At 40.9% G+C, this 19,412-nt stretch overlaps 1 protein-coding gene across 3 annotated transcripts in view; it reads right to left on the bottom strand.

The window, feature by feature from the left end:
* Nucleotides 1-19,412, bottom strand: part of LOC126237249 (caspase-1-like) — a 195,151-nt gene that overhangs the window by 26,075 nt on the left and 149,664 nt on the right. For all 3 annotated transcript variants that reach the window (XM_049947164.1, XM_049947162.1, XM_049947165.1), the window contains 2 exons: nt 8,289-9,103; nt 11-255 (listed from right to left, as the gene is read on the bottom strand). In XM_049947164.1, the coding sequence (XP_049803121.1) occupies nt 11-255; nt 8,289-9,103 (1,060 nt within the window). The remainder of the gene's footprint in view (nt 1-10; nt 256-8,288; nt 9,104-19,412) is intronic.

Raw genomic sequence — 19,412 nt, forward strand, 5'->3', positions numbered from 1 at the left:
AAATACTCACAGTCCAGTAATATCTTTTTTATTTCACTGTATTCTTTGTTATGGTGAACTGTAATTTCGAAGTCCAAAGCTGTGAAAAGACGGTTCAGATTTTTAACATCAGCATCTGAACCAGATCGATTACTAACGCCTGGTGTATCAAATGTGTCATTATTGAAAATGACTGCGTGTCCTCTACGAGGATGATTCATATTATATTCTTCATCATGTTTTCCAACAGGCATAACAGCCTCAATAACAGGACCACTGGAAAAAGAAAATAAAACTAGCCTTAATCTCTTACCATTCCAAGACATTCGAAAAATCACAGAGTAAATTACAACTACTGAACAAAAAAATAAAGTACTTAAGTAAGTACTTAACACTTCAGATCTAGTTTTTAAGTTCATCTTAAAATGCTAGTCGCTTTTGTAAGGCAACTAGTAATTCATGATAAACTTGAAAAAAAGTGAGTATGAAATGGTGATTTTCTTTACAACTGCCTAAGTATGAACACATTTCTGACCTATGAGAGGTTAAGTGTCTATTCCTTAACTCAATTAGACATTCAATGAAATACTACACACTTACATTTGATAACATGCAAACAGAACAGTTTGACTCAGGATAACTATCATGACAACTACTTAAAGCAAACTTAGTTCATGAGTAATGATTGTGTTCTGAACTTTTTAGGGAACACACCACTCAATCATGAAGTTCCGTTCAAGATATTTTGCACTTACACGTATCTCTTCTGGTGTTGACCTAACTGCAGGGATGATGGGCCATTTTCATTCCCATTGATGAAATGGAATCATATTTGGCAATGCAACCAAAGTACATAAATTTTAGTGCATTGAGTCACTACTTTTTCATGTTTCATTAAAACATATGATGCATTTCTGACCCTGTGATCTGACCAGGAGCAAACCATTATAGCCCATTATTTACCTCTGCTCAAGTAAGGTGATGAGGAAGAGCAGAATTAATCTTTAATCTTTCCTCTCTTCCTCACCTCCTTTGTTCAAAGAAAATAGTTTTAGAAACTTTATGATGAACACTTCTACTTGCCAGGAAACTAACATAACCTTTTGGTTCCTGAATCTGAATGTTCAAATAGTTTGTAGGAAAGTGGCTAATAAGGTATGTCTGATTTTCTTTCACACTGGAAGGATCCCCAATTTCTTACTTTAAATTAGATGGTAGCTTGCTGAAAATCTTAAGGGGAGCCGGAGGTAGTGAAATCCAAAAAATTAAGATTTTTTTGCTACCGAAAATTGGAACATTCCTCTTTAACGTAAACTTTGAATTATTGTTCTACTCGCCCTAGAAGTGGAGTTATTACCATTTTCCCCCACGCCTGCAGAGGAAATGGGCGGCCGCTGAACGCATCGAACACCCTCTCGAGACTTCCTGGTGATCTGCTTGGGATTTTCTCGGCCTGTTACGCATACAGCGAGTGTACAAGGGTTGGCTACATTGTTTTCTGTGACAAATATTACCCGTATTTCCTTACAGCTTACTCCTATTTTCCTCAGAATTTCTAACATCTTGCTCCATTTAACATTGTCGTGCACTTTTGTTCTGGTTACGATGCCACGTTTTAGTAACCGTGTATATAAGAAGAGGAAGAATGTAGGGAAAAGAAAATTAACACTAATACCAAGTTGCGATACTACAATGAATAAGAGCGCGGAACATAGTTTCTTTGCTGTTTACCGTTTCGAATTAGTTCAGTGTTGCGCCTGTTGTTGGTAGTATTATACTTCTTGTGTAAAGCGGGTAATATGCAGTATGTACAAGAATCAGGAGGGAACAATAAAACCAATTTTTCATGACTTATCACAGCCAGAATTGTTACACAAATGTCTACACGGAAAGACGCAGGATCCTAATGAGAGTGTAAACAATTTGATTTGGAAAGTGATTCCTAAAAGGGTGTTTGTAAGCATAAAAACACTGCACTTTGGCATTTATGATGCAATAGCAACCTCCAACCAAGGGAACAGTGTGAAGTGTGAAGTTCTGAAGGCATTAGGATTTACAGGTGGGGTGAACACTGTACGAGCACTAAGAAATATTGACAGAGAAAGGATAAGAGGAGCAGAAAGAAGAGAAAGGCATATGAAGTATGATGGAACAACAGGCCAGAAAAGAAGACAGAAGAGGAAGCTCTTTGAGGATGAAGAAGTCCTTGATAATCCATCCTATAGTGCAGGAATGTATTGAGAAACTTTGATAGCCATTTCCCGTAAATTTGAATTTTTCAAATATAAGGAACATTTTCTCAAAATCCACTCAAGTTAGAGAGATGAAATTTTTATACAGCACTCCTAGTGGTCAAACTTTCATTGCAACATAGCCATTTGGCAATATGTTCAGTAGTTTCATTTCAGTTTAATTATAAATCAATTATTTGTAAAAAAAATTTGGGTCATTAATAAAAAAAATAATTGGAAGGAAACTAGAAAAGATACTCCAAAATCCCTCTGTCATAACTGCAATACTAAACCACTCTGTATGTAAAAAAAAATTCAAATTTTTCTATTTGGTAGTTTATTCATAAATGTTCCTCAAACGTAGTGATTTTAACATGGGCAGCATAGGCACCTCCGGCTCTCCTTAACATCAATATACCTAACTCCATTCTAAATCCTGAACAAGGAGACTGAAGTCAACGTGAAAATTGTCGTATTTGTCTCTTCTGTATTGTAACAATGCACAACATGGTTCACGTGAAACTAATTTTTAGTATCAGCAACAAAAAACAAACAGTAAATATATTGAAGTTAGTAAGAATTCAAACATCTTTGAAAATGCTGCTTAAAGAGACATGGTTATCTACACAGTATTCTTACAGCTCACTTCTGCTAAACTGACACTATTTTCTGTAAGTGCACTGCTCAGAACATAATCCCGTAAGAGAACACGAACTGAGAACACTCAGAACAAGGCAATGCTCTTGCCTTTAGGTCAACAAAAGGAGAGATTTTTCTAAAAGCTTAACATGCTGAACTGAGCTGCTTAATTAGTGGCCCCAAAGGAACTTCACAACTGCTTCATTCTGTGATAACCATTAATGGCTACTTATAGTGATGAACACTACTACTGCTTGTTTAAAATTGCTTAATATGAGTCTCTGTGAGATTAAGACAAACTGTTAGCTATGAACCATATGTTGGCTTCTTAAGCTGTCATCTGAGCTGTCATCTGAGCTCTGTCTGCTACAGTTTAGTTTGAACCCTTGATTAATAGGTGTGTTTTTAAACTGTCTTTTCAAGCTATTGAAGGATCCTATTTGTCCTACCTCTCTTTGACCAGGTTGATGCAATCTGTCGTGAAATCCTCCCTTGCCCCAACTTATTCACCTCCAAGTTACACTTATTCCCACCTTCCTCAATTATTATTTTTGGATATATTCCTATCTGTCTTCCCGTGCAGTTCCTTGTAATACTATGGAGTTTGTATCCTGATATACTACCAGTTGTGCTACCACCCTGTCCCTAATATCAGTGTTTTCCGTATTGTGTTTCCTTGCCCATTCCGTGGGGACATCATCATTCCTTCTTAACATTCCACCTAATTCTCAGCATGCTTCTGCAGCACATCTCAAATGCTCCAGTTCACTTCTTTTTTCAGTTTTCCTTCAATCTGTGATCCACTTGCATAGATCAATGTACTTCTTACTAACTTTCTGAAATTTCTCCTTCAAATTTTGGCCGTTGTCTGATACCAGCAGACAACTTTTGCGTATAAAATCCCTGTTTGCATTTGCTAGTCTGCTTTTCATATCTGCTTTGCTTTGTCTCTCATGTTACTTTGCTATGGAGGTAGCAGAATTTCTTCACTTCATTGGTCCCAATTCCATGGTATGTTTCTCTAATCCGATTTCTGCTACTTCATTATATTCATTTTTACTTTATTTACTTTCAATACACTGTGTTATCAGCAGACTGTTCATTTCATTCAGTATATCACTTTCACTGAGAATAGCGATGTCATCAGCATATATTACTGGTATCAGCTCATCTTCAATTTTAATCCCAGTCCTGAACCTTTGTTATTTCTACCACTGCTTCTTTGAGGCAGAGACTAAATAGTAGGAGAGAAAGAGTAATTCTACTAAGGAGTTCTGTATCTTCCACGAATTGTTCCCTCTCACATTTTTTGTGTATCACATTGCTTTCCACATGTTTTACGCTACGTATTACAGCAGTTTTTGTGAGTATTTCCAACATACTGCGCCATTTGACATTGTCGAACTTTTTTGCCAAGTCAACAAATCCTGAGATCGCCTTGTTTTTCTTTCAGTATCAAGCACAATGTCAGAACTACCTCCTTGGTGACTATGTTTTCTAATGGCAAACATTGTCACCTAACAGATTATTAATTTCATTTTCTGTTGTTCTGTACATGTCAGACACTTCAGTGAATGAGCTATAAAACAGTGCATGATAGCTCATGCACCTACTTGCCCTTCTTATCTTCGGAATGATCTAAATGATATTTTTATCCCAAAATCTGATGGTACATACCTGGCACATTCCCAGGTTCATGTATTTTGCAAGTTAACTTTAAGAGTCATTTCGTTAGAATCTCCCCTAATGACTTTAGAAATTCTTAAGGAATGTTATATTATTCCACCTCATTTGATCACAATGTTTTTAAGTGTTGTTTAACTGATGAGAACACGGCATGTGCCATAACCTGATTTCCTACAAACTTTGCTCAGTGGATGAGGGGTCACAATAAACAAACACATGCCTTGGCTTATCCATAGATACTCTACTGTTTCTGAAAATGGTCAAAGTTTTTGAGGTATTGCATGCTACCTTAGTGGTATCCTCAGACATGGCACAGCAGTTAGTGCTGCGCCTCCTTAATTTTGTGACCTGTGTTCAAAACCCGATTATTACTTTTATATTTGTAGCATTTATACACCCATGTCTGAAGACTATTACTACATTAATACTTCCCAGCATATACTGATATAGCATTGTCCTTACTCATCTTCATTGGTCCCAATTTCCATGGTATGTTTCTCATTAGTCTTCAGATGAATGAATTTTTTTCAAAAAAAAAATTATTCGAAATTGTTTTCTGTGAAATGTCTTCACCAGTGTTGCAATGTTTCTTTCCTGAATGAGATTCATGCAAAGAAATGTCATACTGGCAAATCTGCCTTCATACAATGCTCATGGTGTTCAGTATATCTGTATTTCAAATGTTTCTATGACTGGCATCATCCAAGGGAAGACACCAAATCTTTCTGAAGAATAAACATTTTAAGAATTGAGACAAGGATGGAATATCAGAATATGAGAATTTAAGAAGATTGAAATCCTTCAACATACCATATACACATCCATTATATAATAAATTTGTGACACCTATTGTGAAACCCAGTTTTTAATTTTACAGTTAATATAATACCCTTGTATCCCCTAATCTGATAAACATTCATTCATATAGTAACCTTCTACACACGTGAAGAGACAACTTAAAAATAAAATAGAATGAGATTTTCACTCTGCAGCAGAGTGTGCGCTGATATGTAACTTCCTGGCAGATTAAAACTGTGTGCCCGACCGAGATTCGAACTCAGGACCTTTGCCTTTCGCAGGCAAGTGCTCTACCATCTGAGCTACCGAAGCACGACTCACGCCCGGTCCACACAACTTTACTTCTGCCAGTATCTCGTCTCCTACCTTCCAAACTTTACAGAAGCTCTCGCAGGAAATTGAAAGGATGGAGGGGTTTTTTTTTTTTTATGACCGGAATCATGTTCCGTGTGTCTATGTTCATTATGAATTGTACAGATACCCCAAGAATGAAGTTTTCACTGTACGGCAGAGTGTGCTGATCTGAAACTTCCTGGCAGATTAGAACTGTGCGCCGGACTGGAACTCTGGTATCTTTGCCTATAGCAGGCAAGTACTCTGCCAACTGAGCTACCCAACCACGACTCACAATCTATTCTCCAAGCTTTACTTCAGCCAGTACCTCTTCTCCTCCTGGAAACATCCCCAGGATGTGGTGAAGTCATATTCCCGCAGTATCCTTTCCTCCAGGAGTATTAGTCCTGCAAGTATCACAAGACATCTTCTGTGAAGTTTGGAAGGTAGGAGATGAGGTACTGGTGGAAGTAAAGCTGTGGGGACATGTCTTGAGTCTTGCTTTGGTAGTTCAGATGGTAGAGCGCTTGCCTTTGAAAGAACGAAAGGTCCCGGTTTCGAGTCCCAGTGTGACACACAGTTTTTATCTGCCAGGGAGTTTTGTGTACGGATAATTTTGATATGATCGGTATGTTGATGCCTTCTACATGCAATACCTTTTAATTAATATTGTTTATTCTTTCACTGTAGCACATCCACTTTTAAACCTTTTTAAGTCCTTCCATCACCATTGGGTAGTACCATCCAAGGGAAGAGTATCATAGTCAACTACCCCAGTCCTTCAGCTAAAATTTTAGCATTAAATGTTATTAGTTCTGACAGATCCATGACCCTGCCCAGATTTGCCAAGGTAGGATTTTGAAGTCAACTGTTCAGCCTCATCCTGGAACACTAATATTTTTCAGTTTTTGCGTTCCGAGTCAGTTGGCCATTTATGAAGGAACTCTGCCTCGCTTTAACTTTGTTTGCTTGTTTGGAATTTTGATCCCTATCACTTATAACACCAATACGAAACACTACTCCAATTGATGTTGTGATTGACAGGGCCATGGGGTAAGAAAAATTTATGGTAGGTAAATACAGTGTTCTTTTTATATTGTAATCTACAGGCAAGTGGTCTTTGGTTGTTGTTGTTGTTTTCAGTCCTGAGACTGGTTTGATGCAGCTCTCCACGCTATTCTATCCTGCGTCAAGCTTCATCTCCCAGTACCTACTGCAGCCTGCATCCTTCTGAATCTGCTGAGTGTATTCATCTCTGGCTCCCTCTACAATTTTTACCCTCCGCACTGCCCTCCAGTACTAAATTGGCTATCCCTTGATGCCTCAGAACATGTCCTACCAACCGATCCCTTCTTCTGGTCAAGTTGTGCCACAAACTCCTCTTCTCCCCAATTCTATTCAATACCTCCTCAGTTATGTGATCTACCCATCTAATCTTCAGCATTCTTCTGTAGCATCACATTTCAAAAGCTTCAATTCTCTTCTTGTCTTAACTATTTATCATCCATGTTCCACTTCCATACAAATACTTTGAGAAAAGACTTCCTGACACAGAATCTGTACTCTATGTTAACAAATGTCTCTTCTTCATAGATTTCCTTGCCATTGCCAGTCTACATTTTATGTCCTCTCTACTTCGACCATCATCAGTTATTTTACTCCCTAAATAGCAAAACTCCTTTACTACTTTAAGTGTCTCATTTCCTAATCTAATACCCTCAGCATCACCCGATTTAATTCGACTACATTCCATTATCCTCGTTTTTCTTTTGTTGATGTTAATCTTATACCCTCATTTCAAGACACTGTCCATTCTGTTCAACTGCTCTTCAAAGTCCTTTGCTGTCTCTGACAGAATTACAATGTCAGAGAACCTCAAAGTTTTTATTTCTTCTCCATGAATTTTAATACCTATTCCGAATTTTTCTTTTGTTTCCTTTACTGCTTGCTCAATATACATATTGAATAACATTGGGGAGCGGCTACAACCCTTTCTCACTCCCTTCCCAACCACTGCTTCCCTTTCATGTCCCTCAACTCTTGTGTTTGCAATTTGGTTTCTGTACAAATTGTAAATAGCCTTTCGCTCCCTGTATTTTACGCCTGCCACCTTCAGAATTTGAGAGTATTCCAGTCAACATTGTCAAAAGCTTTCTCTAAGTCTACAAATGCTAGAAACGTAGGTTTGCCTTTCCTAAATCTTTCTTCTGAGATATCGGTAACAACTATATTTCGTAAATTATGCCGATTAGATGGACTGTAAGTATATAATGCTAATAATAATAATAATAATAATAATAATATCAAAACGCATGTGTTGAAACTCAGTGCACGAAATATGGAACATAGAAATACGTATCTAATAGTAAACATCCCCATCCCCCTATATCACACACACACAACTTTCACATCCCCATGTTCCTCTGCGTTACTTCCCCCTCCTGTTATGCCTCTTTTTTAAATTTTGTCCTTTGTTGTATGGGCCATTGCCTAAACCATTTCAAATGAAAATAAACTTTAATACATTGTACTGAACCTAATATAAATAACGACTAGCAGCAAGCAAGAGTCAGAAAACAAAAAAAAAGTTACTGTGAATTTATCGAACCGTACAATACTCACCCTACGATCATATCGTTGATGTCATCGAACTGCTGGCTGATGGGGCCGGCATCAGTGGTCTCATTCTCCTCCGTCTCCGTCGGTGCAGGGTCCGCGGCGCCCTGGCAATCGTACTTGGCTCTGATATCGCAGCCGGCATCTGTTGTGTCGCTCACCCTGCACGGTGTCGCCTTGGTTGGCTTCGTGTGCGACGGCGTCGAGTGGACGCTGCTGTAACCGGCGTCGGATGGGGGAGTGGCTGGCGGGGAGCTACTGCTGGACTTCCGGGAATAGCGACCGCTCTTATCCGAACTAAACGAATCACCAATGGAGTCTATCACATCGGACATTCGCCTTGTCCGCTTCGGGTAACACTTCGTCTCAGTCTCGTGGTTCCTATTATTGTCTGCGACCACGTCCACATTGTTCTCCTTGTCCTCTTTGGCAGTCTTCTCGAAGTTGAAAAAGACTTCGTTCAAATCGCTTTCATCGCTACTTCCGATGTACACTTTCCTCTCCAATTTTGCAGATAGATCCTGTCCATCTGATTTCACTATCCGAGTAGTGTCTGTGAGCTCATTGGCCACAACTCGTATTTTCGCAAGGTTGTCTTTTTCACCCATTGTATCATTTACTTCCTCACTACCACGACTCTCTCTTCTGTTTCTCTGACGAGCACTGCGGTCCGTATCGCTACTGAATGCTACAATGTTTTCCGATCCAGCGGAGCTATCTAACCCATCAGCTTCGGGTACTTGCACAGCTTCACTGGAGTAAGTTTTCGTCCCTGAAGTGTTGGACGCACTGCTCTGATGTCCTTTCGTATTCTCAGTTTTCTGAAAAATAAAACAGAGCAGAATAACTAAAGTGCTTTTTACTATGTTGTGGCAAGAAACTACCTTACGATAAATCTAAATAAAATACTATTTTAATTTAGACGTCAAATAATAAGGTCCAAATACAACAAACGGAAATAATTGGTATTCAGGTCCGCGTATTATGGAAACAGTGGCTCTTTTTAATGACTAACCATGTATTTTCTAGAAAAAACTGAAAATACCCACCAATGATGACACACAGGCGCGGAAACATGACTGCGCATTAAAAAGAACGGTTTATCGCAGTAGAACTGAATTCTCGTAATTTAGACACGAAACACGACTGCTGCTACAACAGTGAAAATCAACCTGGTCCCTACCGATCACTATTTTATAGTGGGCGTTCCCACTGTCATGGTGGACGATAAGGTAGGGGTTTTAAGAACGTTTTCATTAGAATCCTATAAAAAATTGACGAAGAATGCGGCAAGTAATTATGTGCTTTAACTAAAGTTACTTCCCTACTTTGTAAATCACCATTACTGTGCAAACGATGCGCGGGTATGTGATTTTACTACTAACAGAGGTACATATGTGGTCGGTGGATCAAAACGTTTGGCTACCCCTGTGGTAAACCTTCGAAATCAAACTACGAAAGGGAATTTCTAGGAACAGGCACAGCTGTTTCCACACGCTAGCTACAGTTAAAGAGAAGCATTGGCCACCGCGTTGGACTGCATCCATATACTATCTAGGAATTATACATAGAATGTTTAGAGCAGTCATATCTCTATTTTCATTATAAACTGATTACCGTTGCTTCCAAAAACGGCGATTGGCCCAAACGGCTTGGGAAACTGATTCTGTACAGCGAAATCGATGGTAAGGATCAATTGACACATCAAGTCTCTTCTATCGTACCTCGTATAAACTAAAATTGTAGATGCCAATTCCTCTAAATACGTGAGCATTTTATCAGAAGACTGTAGTACCACAGAATCTGTTCACCGGAGTATTTCATTAGATCAAGCTTATTCACGTAGAATCACACGTTAACGAACGAATGGCTGTCACCCTCATTCTCTTGAACTTTCAATGTACCGACATCGTGCGGCATGTTCTCTAATTTTAATATCATATTTTCCTAACATATACCGCACTGACTAGGTATACGACAACAAAGAAAAACATCTGATGCGGGTGAAACTGCATGCACAAACGACGCCGGTGAGGAGGAGGGGGGGAGGAAGAGGGGGGAAGAGTACTTGCAGACACGCCCCCCTCCCCACAAGTCGTGGACGGGGAGTGGCTAGTTACGGTTTTTCGCTCTCCCCCCTCCCCACCAAATTCACTTACGGGTGTGCACGTACTATAGGTAGAGGCAGCGATAAAAAAATTGAATTTACATCAACAAATAAGCAATTGCTATTTGGTTGACAGCATTTTTTTGGTTACAACAAACAGTCGAATCCTTTAAGCTACTGCACGTCAGCCAATGTTAAATGCCCTAACTATATATAATATCATGCCATAAGTTTCCGCGAAGTAATTGAAATCTTGTGAATCGAGGTGCTTTGCCTTATTCGTGGCTACATTACGAAGGAAAGAGTGTCTTCTCTGCTATGGCTGTATTTAGATCTACTCTAAACAACACACACACACCTCTACCTTTCTGTAGAACAAGATTACTGTTGATTACTGTTAACTGCATATGACGTGTAGAAAAGTACACGACAAAATCCCTTTTCGTCTCTAATCTGTCGTTATTACTGAATAAAGAGAAAATCGCACACCTGTGTTCCGCCAACTCACGCACCATCTGCTGGCCGCTCAAAAGGAAACTGCAATCGCGTTACTAGTAATTCTAGTTCACTCAGGTTCCTCAACAGTACGGGAAAGGTACTGAGGCGTCATTAAACAATCAATGGAAACCTCTTTACACTCTTCCGTAAGATGAGCGATTTACCTCGGGGAAGATCAGTTTGGATTCCGTAGAAACATTGGAACACGTGAGGCAATACTGACCCTACGACTAATCTTAGAAGCTAGATTAAGGAAGGGCAAACTTAAGTTTCTAGCATTTGTAGATTTAGAGAAAGCTTGCGACAATGTTGCCTGGAATACTCTCTTTCAAATTCTGAAGGTGGCAGGGGTAAAATACAGGGAGCGAAAGGCTATTTACAATTTGTACAAAAAGCAGATGGCAGTTACGAGTCGAGGGACATGAAAGGGAAGCAGCGGTTGGGAAGGGAGTGAGACAGGCTTGTAGCCTCTCCCCGATGCTATTCAATCTGTATACTGAGCAAGCAGTAAAGGAAACAAAAGAAAAGTTCGGAGTAGGTATTAAAATCCGTGGAGAAGAAATAAAACTTTTTTGCCGTTGACATTGTAATTCTTTCCGAGACAGCAAATGACTTGGAAGAGCAGTTGAACGGAATGGATAGTGTCTTGACAGGAGGATACAAGATGAACAACAAAAGCAAAACGAGGATAATGGAATGTAGTCGAATTAAGTCGGGTGATGCTGAGGGAATTAGATTAGGAAATGACACGTAAAGTAGTAAAGGAGTTTTGCTATTTGGGGAGCAAAATAACCGATGATGGTTGAAGTAGAGAAGATATAAAATGAAGACTGGCAATGGCAAGGAAAGCATTTCTGAAGAAGAGAAATTTGTTAACAAGAAGTATTGATTTAAGTGTCAGGAAGTCATTTTTGAAAGTATTTGTATGGAGTGTAGCCATGTATGGAAGTGAAACATGGACGATAAATAGTTTAGACAAGAAGAGAATAGAAGCTTTTGAAATGTGGTGCTACAGAAGAATGCTGAAGATTAGATGGGTAGATCACATGACTAATGAGGATGTGTTGAATAGGATTGGGGAGGAGAGGAGCTTGTGGCACAACTTGACTACAAGAAGGGATCTGTTGGTAGGACATGTTCTGAGGCATTAAGGGATCACCAATTTAGTATTGGAGGGCAGCGTGGAGGGTAAAAATCGTAGAGGGAGACCAAGAGATGAATACACTAAGCAGATTCAGAAGGATGTAGGTTGCGGTAGGTACTGGGAGATGAAGAAGCTTGCACGGGATAGAGTAGCATGGAGAGCTGCATCAAACCAATCTCAGGACCACAACAACAAAATATCTGGATGAAGCGCCGCGAAATTTGGGCGGCTCTAGCAATACTTATATTGGAAATTATGTATCACTTGAGACATCATGCGGCAAATAAAAAATCGGCCGTTTGACGCAATTATGACAGATTCAACGACGGAGGTGGCTGACCAGGAGCAGTTTACTCGTACGGTTACTTTGTCGACGATGAGACGCTTAAAGCAAAACCTTTTTTCTCGATTCGAACAGCCCGCTCGACTCTAGGTCGAAAATGCTGAGTGCCACCACGAAATTCTTACCAATAATTTTATGAGGGACTGATTTCTATTTACACACAGTAATCATTGTTTTTATCTTTCATTACAGAAAGTTTCAAGAAGCCGTGATCCATTGTGCAATGTCTTGGCAACTTCTACATAAGTCGGACCCAATGAGCTGGAAGTGTAAAATAATTTAAACATTTCAGGGAAATGTATGACTGGGTACAGAACATTGACCGGCGTATTGAGTGCACATGACTGAAGACTACAAACGGTCAGTCAGTCCTGCGGGGCTATGCCAATCTGATCGAAAGGTTGGAACCAATTTTCTATTGAAAAGTCGCTACTACGAAGAACTGGCCAGACTTCTACAGACTATTCATATTGATGCAACCTTAGAGAAACTAATAAAGTGCAGTAAACGCTGCGCTGAAGCAAACGCGTTTCTGCCATTGCGCGCATCACGGAACAGGAACACTTCGCGCCCATGTGTGTATGTTGGAGGCTTTGCGATTTCGTGAGTGGTTAGGTTTTCCATAGTTACCTTTATGTATGGAGTTGATATGGAAACTAATGTGTTTTGAGTATGAGCGAACAGTACCAGGTTGTACTGTTGTTGGCTGTAACTCACACTGTCACAAGGCTAAATGACTGAAGTAGTGCTTGAGTCTGCAGATTTGGCTGTCTAAATGCTCTAGAAAGGACTGTGTTGCTAATGCTACAATATGCTCTCAGTTCAGAGAAAGTGATTACGTTAGAGACCTGCATTCGGAATGCTACATTTACCGCGGAAACGCGTGCTTAGGAGTGATGCATTCCCATCGTGTTATTTGCCTTTTAGTAGTAACGGCGATTGATAGCACACCACGTGTAACGGAAGAAAGGAAGGAACATTTCGACAAATATAAGGGTCACAGATGAAGCAGCGAACCTCCAGAAAAGTTTTCAACACAGAAGAGTGCCCATAAATGTACATTTACACATGATGTTTGGAAGACTTCAGATAAAGCCAGTTTACGTAACACCGCAGCGGCACTACAGAGAAGAAATGATCTGAAAAAACACGTCTTTGAAATCACGACCACGTAATTCGGTTGTCATCTACGAAATGTCTGCACTATGAAGAAAAATAAAAAATGAATGAACAAGTAAATAAATATACACTTGTGCCTCGTGAAATTAATCGAATACTGGGCAAAATATTTTCACTTAATAAAATTAGTGAGTTTGGTATAACGGTCGAAACGGGTTCAATAGGTCAAGGAGCACATTTGCAAGTCCATTACGTTGTGCGCTATTTTGCAGAAAAGTTGAATTTTCTCAGGGAAATACTCCAATATCCGCCACCTGCAGTGTCAACCTTCCTATCTTTGACAAACAGCAGTTTCACCATTCCGAAATATTTTGAACGTATTTCGAGAGATGTTGCAGTTAGATTAGCTAGTTCATATTCTTGCTACAAATAGAAGGCATAATTTCCGCAGTGAAATAATTTCTAGGGTGAAAACGACAGTGTCCACTTGTTTGTTGAAGTTCTTTGAAACTTGTGACGAATACAGAATGATGGACGTTATACAGATCTTGTTTACATGTTAAAACGTTTCTTTGTGCCAGCTCAGAAAATTGCATACTCATTTCGAACATCTACAATGACAAAACTGGGCCTTTTTGCATGTTTCGCTTCGATAGATGTTTGAATTTTTTGTGTGTTTAATAGCAGGACAAGCTGCAGAATGGAGCAGTGCCATTCTAGCAGCAGCAGAACAGCTATTTACCTTACCCACTTTTTATGTGGGCTTCAACAGTATTACACTACAGGATGTAAAAGTCCGGGAACACTCAATTATTTATTGCACAAGAGCCGAACATTCTACAGATAGCATATGTCATTTTGAAGTCTTTGTTTTGAAGAGAAACTTAAAAGTTTTTGTTTTTCATGTTTACGGCCACAGCGTAGTTTGGTCATTTGCCGATAGTCAGCGCTAGTTTAAACAGGGTGAGTTCTGGTGCGGAGCGAGGTGTTTCATGAAATGGCCTCCCCGATCACCAGATGTCACTCCGTGTCACTTTTTCTGTGGTGACACATTACAGATGTGGTGTAATTACCGCCTGTACCAAGTGATGTAGCAGAGCTCCGGGAGAGAATACAGGAAGTGACTGATACAGTCGAGGATGCCATGCTGGGACGGGTATAGCACGAATTCGATTACCGTCTTGACGTCTGCCGGGTCACACATGGTTCACATATCGAATATTTTTTTTATCTTTTTACAAACTTTCAGAGTTTCTCTTCAAAATGCAATATGTATGACATCTGTAGAATATTTAGTTCTTGTGCAATAAGTAATTTGAAGTGTTCCCGGACTTCATGTACGCCCTGTATTTAGCCACGGACAGATGCCCACATGAGATAGCGCTATTCCCGAGGCAGACGCTGTTCCTTAGTGACGTCATAGCGTCGCCCAATAGCAGCACAGATAGACTTACCGACCAACCAACCGACAGGGTGAAACGATCCGATGACGTTCTGAAAGCGCTCTTTTGAATCATCTGTCCAGAAGCGTTTGATATACTGTTGGAGCCAAATATTATTCCAAGAATCAAGATAAATACCAGCGTGATTGTACCACGCAGACAGTGGATTTGAAATTCTTACCACTTCCTGAATGTTTCACTGAAGGTTCAACCAAGATAATCTAATGCGACTGTCGTATCTTTGAGACAGAGTTTTTCTCCCAAACAAATACTCTACATATACGAAGTTTCCAAGAGTTCTTTTAGCGTGCACACACAATTAGTTTAACTGGTACATATTTCAAGCAGAGTACGAAATGCAGCGAACTATTACGACTGGTGTACAACCACGCAGTGTATTCTCTATCGCTGAACTTGCTGCCTAATGTGGGAGGGTTAAGTACCAATCTAAAGAAGTTATTCGCCTTAATGACACTTCAACCATCTTCTGAGCTGTTATCCAGCGCCTTACTAAGATCTGACACTTGCATCTGTCAGTCTAGAGCCAAGTATCTTCTCCTCCATGTTTTATCAAGACAATTGTGAAAACTGAAGTTGAAGAATTTGCTACCCCAAACGTGGGAAGGAAAACTACATTCTTAAACTGATTGTAACATTTTTGAGTCTAAAAAGAAACTAAATAAATGCCTTCCAAAACAACAACAAAATAGCAGTAAAAACGATATCAATGGCCGATCGTGATTGCAGTCTACAGTAAACCTGATGTAATGTTGTTCATCTCAGAGGAACTATAAAGTTTAAGGATCGGAATTGTTTCAAAGAACCGGTACCAATGAAACTGGGCCCATATTTGGAACCATTAAATTAGTGTGCTGAACGGTTCTGCTGCCAATATCTACGTCTAATTCACACTAGACAAATCACTGAACAGGTTGGTACGCCAATGTGCACAATTGTTTTCGAAATGTGTTATTTGACTTAATATTTTTTCTGTCTGCGCTGGTAAGAACTGTACTAACCACCTCGTCTGACTTTCCATGTTCAGAGAAATACTTATTCTTAAAGAGTACATTTAATTAGTACACAGTTGGCAGCTTCATAACCTGGAGGGGAAGGAACAAGCACACAGTATTTCAATAACGACCACACACTTATGGCTCTGATAATTTGACATACCTGTGTTTCTAGATATGAAGGAAGTTACTTTATTAACTATCCTAATTATAATAGTTCTAACTTTGTATGTCTGTCTTCATGTATCGTCACATGTCAACAATATTCCGTAAGTAGTAAAAAGTGTTGACAGCTGTCAGCTTCTAAGAGCAAACCCAGGCATTTAGTTAGCTGGAGTCGAGAAGGGGGAGGGGGCGGGGTGAGTGTGGACCAATTTTGTTAACTTCGCGGAAATGGCAAAACAGTTGAGAGATTTTACAACGGCTCTGGAAGTACTAGTTACTCGTCCTTTCCATTCCACATTTTGGCTTCTTCAAACTGGTTCCCACACCGATAAGTCTTCCTCGCGGGGCAGGATGTGAAATCTGTTTTCCCTTTTCACCTGTTCGGCTTGCGTTAACTTGCTCCTACTTGCCGTTACCTCATCTTCCGGAAGTACTCTATCGCTGTTAAGAGCGAAAAGAAAACTGGTGTGTCAGTTTTTATTCTGGCTCGTTTGCTTTCACTCATCCGAGAATCCCTCTAACCGTGGTGTCTGGTTTTGCCGACATTCCAGAAACCGCAGTACCCATGAGGGACTGTCTGCCGGTCAGATGAAGAAACAAACAGCTCGCGGCGTACGCTACCGCCACCGTGCGGCAGCATGCTTGATTTACGCCTGGCATAAACCTGCTAATGTTTATAGAGGCGGAGAACAGATGGCGCGAGCGTAGCTCGACACGCCTCCGAGAAGACGTGCAGCGCGACGATCCTTTGTGTACAAAGCCTGCACGTGCGGCGGATCGCTCAACCGCTGACGCATAACGACGCTCGCTATCAGTTCTTTGTTACTCCAAACCAGGCGGAGCGGCAGTGCCTCCCAACTCCCCCCACCCCTTTTCCTCCCCTCCACACTTTTTCACACCACACCACTGCAGCATCATGTGGCATGGAACATGTAAACACTGCTCGTCCCCACCCGTCGACCCCAGTAACGCCAAGGTCGATGACATGCTGCTAGATTGGCGCAATCCTTTAACCCGTTTCCCAGTGTGCTCGTGTTCGTTCTTACATGCGCTAATATTAAATCCCTTTCCAAAATACGTTGTTTTATTGGTTACAGAAATGAAAGTACCATACATACACACACACACACACACACACACACACACACACACACAGAGAGAGAGAGGACGGTTTCCAAACTGCACTCACTGCACACACTGATCTTCCGCTTGACAGATTTAACAACGCAGGCGAGAAAACCCTTCCCCATCCTCAAGGCGTCTTTCAGGCTCCATGAATCATTGCGAGGCGAGTGAGGTGTTACTGGAATATGTTGTCGGAGTATTAGTAATTTAATATATATTTCCTTGCACGGAATTATTTTCCTGGTTGTAACTGTGCGGCGGGCTGCTATAGCGCCCTTGTGGAATTTTCTTACGTTCGTAACCGTGTGATAGCTGATTATTCTCTCTCTGATGGCAGTGTGTCAGAAAAGAATGGCGGGACGGGATAGCGATTTCCACAAATCTAAGCATAGTATGGCACTCGGGAATGCGTTCACAGCGTGGATTATTAAAAAGTTTCCAGTGACACTGCGGGAACGGTCGTTAGTCTGTCAAATTTGGTCACGGGGGGAGGGGGGGGGGGGGAAGCATTGTCTCTAGATGTGGCTGAACCTGAGAGAATGTCTGTGTATGAGAAACGAATCCAAGTATTTTGTAGACACAGCGCTGATTGGCTGAACAGCCAGACTGCAAGGTTTGCTTGGATCTCTCACAATCGGGATTCGGTCGCGTATCCCCATGACGGGAACGAGGGGGGATCATTTTAGCGCTTTAATTTACAGAAGATGATTTGCAGTAGAAACAATCGATCGGCAGATGTGTGTGTCGAAGTCAGTATGGGGGTTACGTAACCCAAGCTGGTGGTGATGTTGGCGGTGGTAGAGTAACTAATAGCTGGCCCCCCAAGCGAGCCGATTTTAGCGACGAGTGACATTTCCGACGGATTCTGCTGAACATGCACGTCCAGCATGTAGAAACACGAGATTCAGCTCGTTACCTGCACTTCTCGGAACGATGATCCGCCTCTTCTGCTGGACACATACGAACGGATTTCTGCGACGAGTTAAGTTTCCCCGTGGCTTCCAGGTGGCAGCAACTTTCAGCTGCTTCAAGGATGATGGAGTGGGCCAATGACCACATCGGTAAGCTAGAATTTTACCACGAAAGACCTTGTTTGTGAAAATTCACCCACGAGCATTATACGAACGAGAATGTAAAGAAGTAGGGCGTGACGAAGAGATGGCTGAAATATTTTTAAACGGCATTCCATACCAGAACCAAAACGTTACGAACAGAGCGACAAAATTTGGAATCAAGATTCAGGAAAGAGCTCAGATAGGTGCAGGCTTCTGAGGGAGGTGGTAAAGGGAGATGCGAGTTGTATAAACACTGGCAATTATAAAAACTGCTTGTACTATGTTCATTATTGTATTACCTATTAACTGTCATGTCCATTATTTTACAAGTATTTTAAGTTACTGTGCTTTACAAACAAGAAATCCCTCTTCCTAGCATATCGAATCTTCACGATTCTGAACAGTGTCCACGATTTTGAAAGACCCATTTAGTTGAAATATTGCCTTCCGGAAATTATGTTTTTCATCCATATTTGAGTCCACAGGGTGCGTACCCTCGGCGACTGTCACAATTTTCTTTCTCTTATCGTCCATACTAACTTTCTCCAGACGATATACAGGATTTCCAGTATTCAAAATGTATAGAAACGTCGCACTTTACACTGCACTTTCGGGGAGACAGCGGTAACTACTGGAATCCATCGCCTGTGGTTTACTGAACACATCACAGTACAGCGTTCGCTGAGTAATAACGAAAATTCCGAAACTTCAAAACCAGTTCGCGCGCCCGCACACACGCAAGAGCCGCGCTTCGGAACAGTTGGCGTCCCTGCACGTTAGTGGAAAATGACAAGCCTGAGATCGGCAGGCTGTGTCCGTCAAAGATATCCACGAAAGAGCTGGCACATCGCAACAAGCCCCCCCCCCCCCTCTTCCCACCACCGTATAATGCCAGCTAATATGAAACTTCCAAAGATTACAACTGTGTGCCGGACGGAAACTCTAACCAGGTACCTTCTCTGACCGAATGAGCTGCCAAGGCATGAGTCATGTACCGCCAGCAGAGCTTTTACTTCCGCCAGTAAAGCTCGTTTTTTCCAAAGACGCCGACTTTGAGCCTCAGATCGGTACAAAGTTTCAATCTGTGATGAAATTTCACAACCGTGCGCAAACTGCTTT

Source organism: Schistocerca nitens, chromosome 2 (genome assembly GCF_023898315.1).
Source record: "Schistocerca nitens isolate TAMUIC-IGC-003100 chromosome 2, iqSchNite1.1, whole genome shotgun sequence".
In the NCBI taxonomy this organism is placed as follows: domain Eukaryota; kingdom Metazoa; phylum Arthropoda; class Insecta; order Orthoptera; family Acrididae; genus Schistocerca; species Schistocerca nitens.